The sequence below is a fragment of the Protomyctophum parallelum genome (assembly GCF_964188405.1).
Source record: "Protomyctophum parallelum genome assembly, chromosome: 4".
Taxonomy (NCBI): domain Eukaryota; kingdom Metazoa; phylum Chordata; class Actinopteri; order Myctophiformes; family Myctophidae; genus Protomyctophum; species Protomyctophum parallelum.
Genome location: NC_139700.1, coordinates 56,307,514 through 56,323,696, shown reverse-complemented (window position 1 = coordinate 56,323,696; position 16,183 = coordinate 56,307,514). Strand labels below are relative to the sequence as shown.

General features: G+C 43.8%; 2 protein-coding genes across 4 annotated transcripts in view; both read right to left on the bottom strand.

Annotated features, from left to right (window-relative positions):
* sergef (secretion regulating guanine nucleotide exchange factor) overlaps nt 1-8,173 on the bottom strand; it is a gene marked incomplete at its 5' end in the record, with an annotated part of 54,983 nt that extends 46,810 nt beyond the window's left edge. Inside the window, 3 exons of the mRNA XM_083762904.1 lie at nt 453-605; nt 5,620-5,755; nt 8,126-8,173. Coding sequence (XP_083619030.1) covers nt 453-605; nt 5,620-5,755; nt 8,126-8,173 — 337 coding nt within the window. The remainder of the gene's footprint in view (nt 1-452; nt 606-5,619; nt 5,756-8,125) is intronic.
* Nucleotides 8,174-12,875: 4,702 nt separating this feature from the next.
* LOC310856947 (anoctamin-9-like) overlaps nt 12,876-16,183 on the bottom strand; it is a 43,409-nt gene continuing 40,101 nt past the window's right edge. For all 3 annotated transcript variants that reach the window (XM_083762526.1, XM_083762527.1, XM_083762528.1), the window contains 2 exons: nt 14,654-14,778; nt 12,876-12,897 (listed from right to left, as the gene is read on the bottom strand). In XM_083762526.1, coding sequence (XP_083618652.1) covers nt 12,882-12,897; nt 14,654-14,778 — 141 coding nt within the window. In that variant the 3' untranslated portion in view covers nt 12,876-12,881. The remainder of the gene's footprint in view (nt 12,898-14,653; nt 14,779-16,183) is intronic.

Here is a 16,183-nt window from a genome sequence, read left to right as displayed (position 1 = left end):
GTATCTACCCTAGGGGACACGGGGAGAACATGTGAGGGTACCTACCCTAGGGGACACGGGGAGAACATGTGAGGGTATCTACCCTAGGGGACACGGGGAGAACATGTGAGGGTACCTGCCCTAGGGGACACGGGGAGAACATGTGAGGGTACCTACCCTAGGGGACACGGGGAGAACATGTGATGGTACCTACCCTAGGGGACACGGGGAGAACATGTGAGGGTACCTACCCTAGGGGACACGGGGAGAACATGTGATGGTACCTACCCTAGGGGACACGGGGAGAACATGTGAGGGTACCTACCCTAGGGGACACGGGGAGAACATGTGATGGTACCTACCCTAGGGGACACGGGGAGAACATGTGAGGGTATCTACCCTAGGGGACACGGGGAGAACATGCAAACTCCACACAGAAAGGCCTTTTCGTTAACCATCTTATTCATGCTCACCAGTCAGAGCCAGCGTGAAGTCCCAGCCGCAGGACACCTGGGAGACTCTGAGAGACAGAGACAGGGGACAGACGGTGGACACGGTGTCTCTGCAGTGACCCAGGCCCAGCTGGCCTCTGTTGTTCTGTCCACACGACCACAGGACTCCACTCTCTGGACACCAGGAGACAAACAGTCAGTAACATTCCTCTGGACACCAGGGGACAAACAGTCAGTATTCTCTGGACACCAGGAGACAAACAGTCAGTAACATTCCTCTGGACACCAGGAGACAAACAGTCAGTATTCTCTGGACACCAGGAGACAAACAGTCAGTAACATTCCTCTGGACACCAGGAGACAAACAGTCAGTAACTCTCTGGACACCAGGAGACAAACAGTCAGTAACATCCCTCTGGACACCAGGAGACAAACAGTCAGTAACATTCCTCTGGACACCAGGAGACAAACAGTCAGTAACATTCCTCTGGACACCAGGAGACAAACAGTCAGTAACATTCCTCTGGACACCAGGAGACAAACAGTCAGTAACATTCCTCTGGACACCAGGAGACAAACAGTCAGTAACATTCCTCTGGACACCAGGAGACAAACAGTCAGTAACATTCCTCTGGACACCAGGAGACAAACAGTCAGTAACATTCCTCTGGACACCAGGAGACAAACAGTCAGTAACATTCCTCTGGACACCAGGAGACAAACAGTCAGTAACATGTCAAGGTCAAGGTAAACTTTATTGTCCACAAGGGACATTTGTCTTGGGCTTTAACCCCAGCTAGCCTACAGCCTTTAACCTACAGCCTTTAACCTACAGCCTTTAACCTACAGCCTTTAACCCCAGCTAGCCTACAGCCTACAGCCTACAGCCTACAGCCACACAGAAAGCATCAACGACAACCACAATACATTACAGAGGAAGACACAACACAACATTACACCATAGCACACATGATGTGGATAATCTAAGCCTCACGCAGTTATACTGCTGTTTCAGAGCCTCGTTCAGCATCTTAGTTGATGCTGTTTCAGAGCCTCGTTCAGCGTCTTAGTTGATGCTGATTCAGAGCCTCGTTCAGCATCTTAGTTGATGCTGTTTCAGAGCCTCGTTCAGCATCTTAGTTGATGCTGTTTCAGAGCCTCGTTCAGCATCTTAGTTGATGCTGATACAAACCATTGTTTAAATCTGATGTACTTCCACTTTGGTTCTTTGTATCTTCTCCCAGAGGGCAGAAGTACAAACTCGCCATGTAAAACATGGGGTAACAGCACTGATGATTTTTTGAGCCCGTTTTAATGTAGCCTGCTCATAAATAGACTGAAGAGAGGGGAGTTGTCTTACTCCTATGATCTTCCCTGCAGTCTGCACCAATGTATGATTTAAAGGGATTGTGACATTAAAAAAAAGGTTTTGGAATTGTTCACAGGTGCTCTGATTTGCCGGCAGTAAGTGACATCACTTACTGCAAATCCCATATATGTCAATGGGATTTGCCAGCAGATGTCACTGTTTTCACTGTGTTGCCTGTTTTCATTGTAGCTCAAAAGGCTTTCAAACCCCAAAGAAAACTTCAGACTACAGAAAATCCACTGAATGTTCAAAGTTCAGGTTTTTGGGTGTAATTGAGGTCATAAAACCTAAAAGAAAAAAGAAAAAGAAAAATAAATGAAAATGAATGTCATAAAACCTTTAAGACATTCTGGACGGGAACCCCGTTGTGGTTTTTTAAGCATTATGTTATAAAATCTGTCTAACCAATCTAAGCCATCTAACCATTGCTGACTGTCTGATACCAGAGCCATCTAATAGAAGAGTTAAGACATTGAGGGGGCAGAAACCCAGAGCCATCTAATAGAAGAGTTAGGACATTGAGGGGGCAGAAACCCAGAGCCATCTAATAGAAGAGTTAGGACATTGAGGGGGCAGAAACCCAGAGCCATCTAATAGAAGAGTTAGGACATTGAGGGGGCAGAAACCCAGAGCCATCTAATAGAAGAGTTAGGACATTGAGGGGGCAGAAACCCAGAGCCATCTAATAGAAGAGTTAGGACATTGAGGGGGCAGAAACCCAGAGCCATCTAATAGAAGAGTTAGGACACTGAGGGGGCAGAGACCCAGAGCCATCTAATAGAAGAGTTAGGACATTGAGGGGGCAGAAACCCAGAGCCGTCTAATAGAAGAGTTAGGACATTGAGGGGGCAGAAACCCAGAGCCATCTAAAAGAAGAGTTAGGACATTGAGGGGGCAGAAACCCAGAGCCATCTAATAGAAGAGTTAGGACATTGAGGGGGCAGAAACCCAGAGCCATCTAATAGAAGAGTTAGGACATTGAGGGGGCAGAAACCCAGAGCCATCTAATAGAAGAGTTAGGACATTGAGGGGGCAGAAACCCAGAGCCATCTAATAGAAGAGTTAGGACATTGAGGGGGCAGAAACCCAGAGCCATCTAAAAGAAGAGTTAGGACATTGAGGGGGCAGAAACCCAGAGCCATCTAAAAGAAGAGTTAGGACATTGAGGGGGCAGAAACCCAGAGCCACCTAATAGAAGAGTTACGGTAATGAGGGGGCAGAAACCCAGAGCCATCTAATAGAAGAGTTAGGACATTGAGGGGGCAGAAACCCAGAGCCATCTAATAGAAGAGTTAGGACATTGAGGGGGCAGAAACCCAGAGCCATCTAATAGAAGAGTTAGGACATTGAGGGGGCAGAAACCCAGAGCCATCTAATAGAAGAGTTAGGACATTGAGGGGGCAGAAACCCAGAGCCATCTAATAGCAGAGTTAGGGTAATGAGGGGGCAGAGACCCAGAGCCATCTAATAGCAGAGTTAGGACATTGAGGGGGCAGAAACCCAGAGCCATCTAATAGAAGAGTTAGGACATTGAGGGGGCAGAAACCCAGAGCCATCTAATAGAAGAGTTAGGGTAATGAGGGGGCAGAAACCCAGAGCCATCTAATAGCAGAGTTAGGACATTGAGGGGGCAGAAACCCAGAGCCATCTAATAGCAGAGTTAGGACATTGAGGGGGCAGAAACCCAGAGCCATCTAATAGCAGAGTTAGGACATTGAGGGGGCAGAAACCCAGAGCCATCTAATAGAAGAGTTAGGGTAATGAGGGGGCAGAAACCCAGAGCCATCTAATAGCAGAGTTAGGACATTGAGGGGGCAGAAACCCAGAGCCATCTAATAGAAGAGTTAGGACATTGAGGGGGCAGAAACCCAGAGCCTTCTAATAGAAGAGTTAGGACATTGAGGGGACAGAAACCCAGAGCCATCTAATAGAAGAGTTAGGACATTGAGGGGGCAGAAACCCAGAGCCCTCTAATAGAAGAGTTAGGACATTGAGGGGGCAGAAACCCAGAGCCATCTAATAGAAGAGTTAGGACATTGAGGGGGCAGAAACCCAGAGCCATCTAATAGAAGAGTTAGGACATTGAGGGGGCAGAAACCCAGAGCCGTCTAATAGAAGAGTTAGGACATTGAGGGGGCAGAAACCCAGAGCCATCTAATAGAAGAGTTAGGACATTGAGGGGGCAGAAACCCAGAGCCGTCTAATAGAAGAGTTAGGGTAATGAGGGGGGCAGAAACCCAGAGCCATCTAATAGAAGAGTTAGGACATTGAGGGGGCAGAAACCCAGAGCCATCTAATAGAAGAGTTACGGTAATGAGGGGGCAGAAACCCAGAGCCATCTAATAGAAGAGTGAGGACATTGAGGGGGCAGAAACCCAGAGCCATCTAATAGAAGAGTTAGGACATTGAGGGGGCAGAAACCCAGAGCCATCTAATAGAAGAGTTAGGACATTGAGGGGGCAGAAACCCAGAGCCGTCTAATAGAAGAGTTAGGACATTGAGGGGGCAGAAACCCAGAGCCATCTAATAGAAGAGTTAGGACATTGAGGGGGCAGAAACCCAGAGCCGTCTAATAGAAGAGTTACGGTAATGAGGGGGCAGAAACCCAGAGCCATCTAATAGAAGAGTTACGGTAATGAGGGGGCAGAAACCCAGAGCCATCTAATAGAAGAGTTACGGTAATGAGGGGGCAGAAACCCAGAGCCATCTAATAGAAGAGTTAGGACATTGAGGGGGAAGAAACCCAGAGCCATCTAATAGAAGAGTTACGGTATTGAGGGGGCAGAAACCCAGAGCCGTCTAATAGAAGAGTTACGGTAATGAGGGGGCAGAAACCCAGAGCCATCTAATAGAAGAGTGAGGACATTGAGGGGGCAGAAACCCAGAGCCATGTCTGAAGGGGTATTTTCTTTTGTGTGTTTGTTGTTGTATTGTTTATTTCAGTTTTTTGTGCAGTCTGTGTTTTTATTTCTTTACTGCACAGCTGCCCCCCTTTGCCAACTTGTAGACTTATGTAGGCTACTGTTCTTTATGAAATTTTAATATTTTAAACCAATGACCTCCTACAGGAAAGGATTCCAAATAAGCCAGCTGGCTTTTTCCCTTCCTTGCATTGTATTTTTGTTCTTTGATATGTTATTGTCTATTTTTAAGTGGCGCAAACCACTTCTACATCCAGCTTGCAATGTCCGTGTAGCTGTGTACCTGTGTGTGTACCTGTGACCATGAGCATGTATGGTGTGCGCATGTGTGAAATTACAAATTGGAACGATACAGAGAACCAAAAGACGGGAGTTGCACCACTTGGTTCACACTGGTGTGATTTTTTGTACTACATGCTAAATGAATAAACCTAAACCTAAGAGGTGGGTTTTCAGAGGTACTCACCGGTCAGGACCACAGAATGTCCCCCTCCTCCGGTCAGGACCACAGAATGAAGAGGTGGGTGTTCAGACTCACCGGTCAGGACCACAGAATGAAGAGGTGGGTGTTCAGACTCACCGGTCAGGACCACAGAATGTCCCCCTCCTCCGGTCAGGACCACAGAATGAAGAGGTGGGTTTTCAGAGGTACTCACCGGTCAGGACCACAGAATGTCCCCCTCCTCCGGTCAGGACCACAGAATGAAGAGGTGGGTTTTCAGAGGTACTCACCGGTCAGGACCACAGAATGTCCCCCTCCTCCGGTCAGGACCACAGAATGAAGAGGTGGGTTTTCAGAGGTACTCACCGGTCAGGACCACAGAATGAAGAGGTGGGTGTTCAGACTCACCGGTCAGGACCACAGAATGAAGAGGTAGGTGTTACTGTTCAGACTCACCGGTCAGGACCACAGAATGTCCCCCTCCTCCGGTCAGCGTCCTCAGCGCTCCGTCCAGAGAGGAGACGTCTGTCCTCCTGGGGGACGCCTTGTCCTCGGTGTGGTTCTGACCCAGCTGACCGTAGCCGTTGGCGCCCTGTGGGTCAGAGATAAGAACAGTTATCCCATTCTGACCTGAGATCAGATTCTATAAATGTCTTCTACATCCTGACAGTTTTCTGAAAAAGCCTATGTTTCTATGTCAGTCGTTCTTCGATTAAAAAGAAATAGCAGACCTACAAGCTCATATCGCGCCACTCGGTGGCGCGCTATGAGCTTGTAGATCTGCTATTTTTCAATAGCTAAAGCATAACATAATGCTAACAGCAAAAGGGGCCACAATCCCTAACAATAACAGTGGAATACCTACATGATGAAACTATGAGTCTATATGTTACAGAGTGCTACAGTATATGTCTACATGAAATGATATCTAAGTTACATAAGTTGATCCTTTAAATATGCCTGTCAGGTGGTCAAGGCCCTCCCCCTTTCAGAACAACGAGTGGCCCAGGAAATGATTCTCCATTCATTTTCTCCATAGGCTTTTCTTAAAGTATTTATTTAAAGACGGTTACGCCACGGGCAAAGACAACTCGGATCGTGACGAATCATGACAACAAACCGATCAAATAATTTGAAAGAAGAAAATAAAAGGCAGGATTCAACACTATTTGTTTTGTTTTTCTTCTCTCTGAGAGTGTAATACATGGAACCAAATGGACCCTTACGGGTCTGTGACTCTGAGAGTGTAACACATGGAACCAAATGGACCCTTATGGGTCTGTGACTCTGAGAGTGTAACACATGGAACCAAATGGACCCTTATGGGTCTGTGACTCTGAGAGTGTAACACATGGAACCAAATGGACCCTTATGGGTCTGTAACTCTGAGAGTGTAACAAATGGAACCAAATGGACCCTTATGGGTCTGTGACTCTGAGAGTGTAACACATGGAACCAAATGGACCCTTATGGGTCTGTAACTCTGAGAGTGTAACACATGGAACCAAATGGACCCTTATGGGTCTGTAACTCTGAGAGTGTAACACATGGAACCAAATGGACCCTTAAGGGTCTGTGACTCTGAGAGTGTAACACATGGAACCAAATGGACCCTTATGGGTCTGTAACTGGAGTAACGGGTCCATTTGTAGGAACACCCAGCCAGTTAAATAGAGTGCATTGTGTTTTTCTGCTAATACAGTTCATACTCCTCTTAAAATTATATGAAATATTAAACTTAATAAAACCTTCTTTAGATTAAACTGCCTCTCTAAATGTGATGTAACAGTCCTGTTTATGGCAGGACAATTTGATTTTAGTTTTAGTCGTTTTAGTCTCTTGAATAGCTTTCATTTAGTTTCAGTGACATTTTAGTCATTGATTGATTGATTGAAATATGTATTAACAGTTTGCAGAATTACAGTACATTTCAAGCACAAACTCAATACAAAGACTGTTAACTGTGAGTGGACGACCCAATTAAGCATTACACTTGTTTACAACAGGGTCCACCATGTTCAATTCATCAAATCATTCATCAATCATTCGTCACCTGGAATGTGTTAGTGTTAGTCTAGTTCTAGTCGACTACATCATAAGATTTTAGTCGACTAAATCTACAGTTGATTTAGTCGACTGAAATGTATTTTAATTGGTGGGCCTTGATGGCGTCGTAATGAGACTGAAAATAAAGCAGATCTACAAGCTCACAACTGTGACGCGTTGTGAGCTTGTAGATCGGCTGTTTTCAGCATGCAACCAAGTGTAAAATGACTTATACTGGATCTCTTGTCCACTAGTCCCTTCCTAACATTTTAGTCTAGTTTTTATTTGTTGACGTAATTGTCAATATATTTAGTCATAGTTTTAGTCGTCATAGCTTAGTTTTCATTTAGTTTTCGTCAGTGAAAAAGGTAGTCGACAAACATTTTGTGATGTAACCATGTGTGTTCTTGCATCAGAATCATCAATAATTATTAGTATTTATTTATGTGCTCATTGAATTAATCACTCTTATTCTCATTTACATTGTAGAGTTGAAGTTTTAAATTTTAAAATAATAATTACATTGTAGCTAGAATGCTCTTCCTATCAGATGTGTCTTGATGGAAATAAATGAAACTGGATCTCTTGTCCACTAGTCCCTTCCTAACATTTTAGTCTAGTTTTTATTTGTCGACGAAATTGTCAGTAGGCCTATATGTAGTCTTAGTTTTAGTCATCATGGCTTAGTTTTCATTTAGTTTTCATTTAGTTTTCGTCAGTGGAAAAAGGTAGTCGACGAACATTTTTCGTCTTAGTTTTAGTCGACGAAAACAACACTAAACACGGCTATAAATACGGCTAAAAAAACCGACATAATATCCTTAACTGTTCCACGCCGTGTACTAATTTATTATTATTGTTATTATTATTACATATTATCTTCTGTAAACTCAGTGTTTTTGGTAAACTCACTCACCCATGCTTGTAAACAAACCCTCGCTGCTGCCGACCGGCCGGTTTCCATGGCAACAGCAACAACGTGTCGCTTTACGACACTGTCGTGGTGAAAGTGAACGTTGCATGGGGGAGCAGATCTAAAAGCCCAGAGCGTGTCGCAGCACGACGAGGCCGTGAGCTTGTAGATCTGCCGTGTGCTCAGAGACACGCCCCCCCCCCCCTGCATGCCTCAGCTAAAAAGAAGGCACTGTCAACACGTCATTTCCACGATCCTGCATTAAAGGGACACTTCACCCTTTTTGCTAAAAATATATATGTTAATGATGTTTAGAAGCTTTAGAACACTTTCCGGGGGATCTTTATGTGTGTAATATGTGGTTTTAGCTATTTTAGATTGTAGCAGTGAGCCCAGTGTCTCTGATGTCATGGACACTGGTCTCACTACCTTCCTGGACTACAATTCCCATAATTCTTTGGTGCTCTGCTCCTCCTTGTGGATAGGGGATGTCTGTCTTACTGAGACAACATGTAGTCCAGGAAGGAAGTGAGCCCAGTGTCCATGACATCAGAGACACTGGGCTCACTGCTACAATCTATAATATCTATATATATATATATATATATATATATATATATATATATATATATAACATATATGTTTTTGCAAAAAGGGTGAAGTGTCCCTTTAACATATATAATATTTGAATATGTATTTATAATTTTATATTATGTATTTAAATTGAATAAATAAATACACATTATTATTTTTTTGCAGATTTCCAAAAAAAAATCAAACGTTTATGAATGTGTTCTACAGCTTGAAATAATTCATGTATACATTTTCTGAAATGGGGCTTTTTTCTCTGATCTCTGATCTGTGGTTCGGATGGTTCTCAATCTTTAAGTGGGGTCTCCAGGGGGTCCCAGGGGGTCCCAGGGGGTCCCAGGGGGGTCCCGGGGGGTCCCAGGGGGTCCCGGGGGGTCCCGGGGGGTCCCGGGGGGTCCCAGGGGGTCCCAGGGGGGTCCCAGGGGGTCCCAGGGGGTCCCAGGGGGTCCCGGGGGGTCCCAGGGGGTCCCAGGGGGTCCCAGGGGGGTCCCAAGGGGGTCTCCAGCAGTGTTGTTTTTGGCAGCAAATTTCTATTTTAGTTTTAGTCATTTAGTCTCCTGAATAGTTTTCACTTAGTCTTATAGTCACATTTTAGTCACCTGGAATGTATTAGTGTTAGTCTAGTTTTAGTCGACTAAATCTAAATGTCATAAGATTTTAGTCGACTAAATCTACAGGTGATTTAGTCGACTAAAATGTGTTTTGGCGGGCCTTGTTGCCTTCATAATGACTGTTTTTACGCTTGCTGAAAATAGCCGATCGGCTATTTGGCTCACCATCAGGTGGGATCATTTCTTGATCTTTCTGCTGTTCCTTCGTCGGAATGTGGTCTCGGTTGTTATTGTTGTTGTCGTCTGTTGTCGTTGGTTGCCATGGCTGCCAGTTCCCACCTGATGTCGTGTGGGAGTTCTGATTGGTCCAGAGCGTACTGAATAACTTCTAGCTTGCATAACGTCTTAAGACGAGGACTGAAGTCTAAGATGAACAGCTCATCAGAGATAGTGTAATATCCTTTGTATCCTCCAAAGAGGATGATACGATCTCCCACAATGCAACAGCACATACCACGCATTGGACATGGTCCTTTCCCCTTGGGCTCAACCTTCTTCCAGGAGAAGGTCTCTGGACTGAATTTCCACACATCATTGAAGGTCTGGTTACGGTTTAAGCCACCAAATATGTACAGCTCTCCATTGTAGGTAAATGCTGAATGATACCAGCGCCCTTCTGGTAGAAGTTGTGCAGAAGGTGTGTCCAGCCAGGCGTTGGTCTCTGTGTCAAACACTCTGATGGTGTTGTAGCCCCCCTGGTACCCCCTCCCGCCCCCGAATACAAACATCTTGGTACCAATGATGGTGGCAGAGTGACAGTCTGAAGCAGGAGGTGGAGTTCCTCTGGTGTTAATTAAAGTCCAGACCATTGTGCTGGTGTCCAACTTGTACATGTCATTAGTGCGTCCAGTCAGCTTGGATCCTCCATGGATAAACATGACCTTCTCCAACACACAGGCTGAGTGGTAGTACCTCTCCTCTGGAACAGTCCCAGAAACCCTGGGTTGGAACCATCTGTGGGCGTCGACATCAAATGCATAAAGCACATTGTAATACTGCCCTCCCCAGATGTAGGCTGTATCTTCAACCAACACAGCTGTGTGGCCGTAGCGCTTGGATGGAACCTCAAGGTGACCGTCTCCTCTTCCTGGTTCCACTGGAGGTAACTTCTTCCAGCATAAAGACATTGTGTTGAAGACATGGACATCCATCTGTCCCTGCATGTTGTTGATGGTCCATCCATCACAGTAGCCTCCAAAGGAATACAGTTTGTTCCTCACTGCTACAGCAGCATGATGGGCTCGCTTTGGTCCTCCTGTTTTGGAAACGGTCCAAGACAACATCACTCTGTCTGTCTGTCTGTCTGTCTGTCTGTCTGTCTGTCGACGTCTACAGTCATTTTCAACACGGTGCATCATCTTATATCTTCTGGTGTGACATCACACGAGACACAAACTGTTGCCATGCACGCCTTAACGACGCCAATTAGTGCAGCTGTTCTTCATCTGCACCCTTTGAACTCTATTGCTATATTTATTACTTCATTGCGGCTACGTTGGGGTCTATGGATCTATGGGTGTATGGATCTATGGGTCTTGGGCCGCGGTGGCCGAACGGTTTGCAGAGCGGTCTTGATATCGTGAAGGTCGCTAGTTCGTATCCCCGGACCGGCACGTTGAAATTACCACCGCTGAAGTGCCCTTTGAGCAAGGCATTGAACCTCTACCATGAAATGTTCTATGAGCAGGGCCTGGCTGTAAACAAGTTCTTGAGCTTAGTCCAGTTACCCTGGGTAAACATAGTACCTTTCCTTTCCTTAGTCCAGTTACCCTGGGTAAACATAGTACCTTTCCTTTCCTTAGTCCAGTTACCCTGGGTAAACATAGTACCTTTCCTTTCCTTAGTCCAGTTACCCTGGGTAAACATAGTACCTTTCCTTTCCTTAGTCCAGTTACCCTGGGTAAACATAGTACCTTTCCTTTCCTTAGTTCAGTTACCCTGGGTAATCATAGTACCTTTCCTTTCCTTAGTCCAGTTACCCTGGGTAAACATAGTACCTTTCCTTTCCTTAGTCCAGTTACCCTGGGTAAACATAGTACCTTTCCTTTCCTTAGTCCAGTTACCCTGGGTAAACATGGTACCTTTCCTTTCCTTAGTCCAGTTACCCTGGGTAAACATAGTACCTTTCCTTTCCTTAGTCCAGTTACCCTGGGTAAACATAGTACCTTTCCTTTCCTTAGTCCAGTTACCCTGGGTAAACATAGTACCTTTCCTTTCCTTTCACAAGCTACAGGTTTCCCTAACACTGAGCTGTGTTGTATTTTGAGGCTGTGTGTGTGTGTGTGTGTGTGTGTGTGTGTGTGTGTGTGTGTGTGTGCGTGCGCGGAATGTGCTCAAGCTTATAAAATAAAAATGAAAATGAATGACAACCCTTTTATTTATTTAACTGCATTATGTTGATGCCAGACGTGTAGGCCTACTTTTACTCAAGTAAAACCTGCTAACAGAGTATTTCTACATCGCAGTATTAATACTTTTACTGATAAAGTAAAAAAAACAAAATACTTTTTCCACCATTAGTAGAATCACAGATAAACATGCTAATATTAGCTGCGTTTAACTTCCCCTGAACGCGTACAAAACACGTTATAAAACAAAACAAAACAAATATTTAAAATACATGAGACGATCACTTTAAAACATTGTATTGGTATAAAAACAAACATAAGCATTTTAAAAATACTGGTACATCAGATGATCATTTTTAAATCACCTGCCTGCGACAAACACAAACAAGGACGGACCATAGGACTGGCTGGTTTAATCAGACCAGTGTGTGTCCAGTGGAAACCTCGTATGAATCTGATCTCAGGTCAGAATGGGTTAATAGTTTGGGCACCACTGATATAGAAACAGGTTATTTTAAGAAAACTGTATTTTGTAGAAAAGCACATTCGACAAAATAAAACCACTTCATGTCTTCTATGAAAATATGCACAAAATCACAAATATAAGGACACCACATATATATATATATATATATATATATATATATATATATATATATATATATATATATATATATATATATATATATATATATATACATATATATATATATATATATATATACATACATATATATATGTATCTGTGTATATGTGTGTGTGTGTGTGTGTGTGTGTGTATATATATATATATATATATATGTATCTGTGTATATGTGTGTATATATATATATATATATCACACCACATGCATCAACAACGTATCTTTAAAAGTATTTGTTTTTGTAAAAAAATACAAAAAGTTAAAAAAAAAATGAAATAGAATAAAAAAAGGAGGAAAATAGACAAACAAAAAGATGTATCCACTAAAGGCTTCTTTGTGTCTGTTGTTGACGTCGGTATCCATGGCAACTCAGAGCAGCTCCTGTTGGCTGAGTCCCACATACAGGCTGTGACCTTTGACCTTGACCTATGGCCTTGACCTTGACCTATGCCCAGTATTAATACATGTACAGATCATATACAGTGTATTATTATTATTATAGATCAATCGACCGTATTGATCGTATGAGTCCATGATGTCTGTTGACCTCCAGGTCAAAGGTCACCTCACACGTCAAAGGAACTGGAAACAAGAAGAAGAAGAAGAATGAGACATTGTTGGCTGTGACATCACACATACTGTACGTTATGTTTTATTATTCATTATTTAACCCATTCTGACCTGAGATCAGATTCATACGAAGGTTTCCACTGGACACACACTGGTCTGATTAACCCATTCTGACCTGAGATCAGATTCTAAAAAATGTCAGTCGTTCTTCGATTTTTCAAAAATAGCAGACCTACAAGCTCGTAGCGCGCCACTCGGTGGCGCGATATGAGCTTGTAGATCTGCTATTTTTCAATAGCTAAAGCATAACATGATGCTATAACACCAAAATGGGTTCGCGTTCAGAATGGGTTAATAATTGTATTATTAATTCATGAATTATAACTATAAAGAGATCTTTCCCTGCGGATCACGACATTCCCGAATTTCCCCGTCTTTTGTCTTCATTGTTTATAATTTGCCGTTTTTAATACGTTTTAAGAGTTTCCATCGGACAGAGTGGGATAATAATAATAATAATAATAATACAACTTTATTTGTATAGCACCTTTCATGACATCAAATGCAGCTCAAAGTGCTTTACAGAACAATGGAGAATAAAAGAAAAGCAAGGCAACGACATTAAAACAAGCAGTAATGCAATACAGTGAGGACATGAATAACAAAGAAATAAAAGATCAATTAAAAGCAATGTTGTAGAAGTGGGTCTTGAGCTGTGCTTTAAAAATGTCTACAGAGGCTGCCTGACGAAGGTACAGTGGGAGCTTGTTCCATGCCGTCGGCCCGTAGAAGCAAAAAGCTGCTTCCCCGTATTTTTTGTTGCCATTTTCTTAGGCAAAGCGAGCAGGCCAGCAGTGGAAGAACTTAGGGGGGCGGTTTGGGACATATTTAGGCAGGCAGTCATGTAGGTAGGAAGGTTTGGGACATATTTAGACAGGCAGTCATGTAGGTAGGAAGGTTTGGGACATATTTAGGCAGGCAGTCATGTAGGTAGGAAGGTTTGGGACATATTTAGACAGGCAGTCATGTAGGTAGGAAGGTTTGGGACATATTTAGGCAGGCAGTCATGTAGGTAGGAAGGTTTGGGACATATTTAGGCAGGCAGTCATGTAGGTAGGAAGGTTTGGGACATATTTAGGCAGGCAGTCATGTAGGTAGGAAGGTTTGGGACATATTTAGGCAGGCAGTCATGTAGGTAGGAAGGTTTGGGACATATTTAGGCAGGCAGTCATGTAGGTAGGAAGGTTTGGGACATATTTAGACAGGCAGTCATGTAGGTAGGAAGGTTTGGGACATATTTAGACAGGCAGTCATGTAGGTAGGAAGGTTTGGGACATATTTAGGCAGGCAGTCATGTAGGTAGGAAGGTTTGGGACATATTTAGACAGGCAGTCATGTAGGTAGGAAGGTTTGGGACATATTTAGACAGGCAGTCATGTAGGTAGGAAGGTTTGGGACATATTTAGACAGGCAGTCATGTAGGTAGGAAGGTTTGGGACATATTTAGGCAGGCAGTCATGTAGGTAGGAAGGTTTGGGACATATTTAGACAGGCAGTCATGTAGGTAGGAAGGTTTGGGACATATTTAGACAGGCAGTCATGTAGGTAGGAAGGTTTGGGACAATTATTTAGACAGGCAGTCATGTAGGTAGGAAGGTGCGAGACCAGGATAAGTGATGCGTTCGGATGACGTGTGTGTGTGTGTGTGTGCGTGCATGCGTGCGTGCGTGCGTGCGTGTGTGTGCGTGTGCGTGTGCATGTGACTCACGCTCCTGACTGTGCGAGTTCCTTCTTCAGTCTCTTCAGTTTGTCTTCCAGGCGGTCGTTCTTCACGTGCAGCGGAGCGCTGGGGACGAACCACGCTGCTACGAACTTACACACCACCACCACATGCTACACACACACACACACACACACACACACACACACACACACACACACACACACACACACACACACACACACACACACACACACACAAAAGACCATGAAGATGTGAGGAAATTAATGTTCCTCCAAGGCTGAAAATAATAGTAGTAATAATAATAATAATAACCAATAAGACGCCTGAGGGCGAGAAGCACCGGCCATATATGGAGCTGTCTTGGACGTACAGGGTGTAATGAGGTCAGATCAACATTATGGAATGTCTCAACAGGTCAGCTCCATATATGGAGATCTAAGGGTGTCAGCGGAGGCAGGGTACAGGGTACAGGGTTTGATGAGAACTCTAGTTTGAACTCTAGTTCTGGCCAGACGACGGTACCGCTCGTCGCTCAGAGTGTGGAGTAAGGATGTCCCGATACCAAATTACCGATACCAGAGAATAATATTTATTAGGGCTGTCAATCGATTAAAATATTTAATCTGATTAATCGCATGATTGTCCATAGTTAACTGTGATTAATCGCAAATTAATCGCATATTTTTTATCCGTTCTAAATATACCTTAAATCAGTGGTTTTCAAGATTTTTCATATCAAGGTCCATTATTTATTCTGCATTTGAGCCACGGACCACCATTTGATGACATTTAGCCTTCCAGACCCAAACTAAAGAACTGTATTGATGTTGGCCAATGGTACCATTACGAGAGACAACAGGCCATGTTGATCAAAATAACATGTTTTCTAATTGTGTAGACTTAAATGAACTTAAGTAATGCAGCTGTTTAACAATTATTCAACTCTTCAGTGTAACATTGCCATGCGTCTCTCAACCATTCTGTCAAACTTCACAGTGCGTTAATCGCGCGTTAAAAAAAATAGTGCCGTTAAAAGGATTGTGAGTTAACTAGTTAATAGTGCGTTCACTTTGACAGCCCTAACATTTATACATTACATTGCGATCGTTTTAATTTATACGATATATGAAAAAAAAGCGTTCATATTTTGCGGGAGAGAGACGGATGGAAGGAGCAGAAATGGATCGCCAGCATATCGATCCGTTCATCACCACGGAGAGCGCCCTGGATTAGGAGATACCAGCATATCGATCCGTTCATCACCACGGAGAGCGCCCTGGATTAGGAGATACCAGCATATCGATCCGTTCATCACCACGGAGAGCGCCCTGGATTAGGAGAGACGAGTCATTCTTTCATATCGATCCGTTCATCACCACGGAGAGCGCCCTGGATTAGGAGAGACGAGTCATTCTTTCCGCCGCCGCGCTAACAGCTAAGTCAACGGTAAGCTAGTTAAAGTGCAGAGCGTTAGCATACGGTATAGCCGAAAGGCGAACTGACAAAAAAAAAAAAAAAGGGAAAGAATTCAGAATATTCTTATCTCGCCCGCGG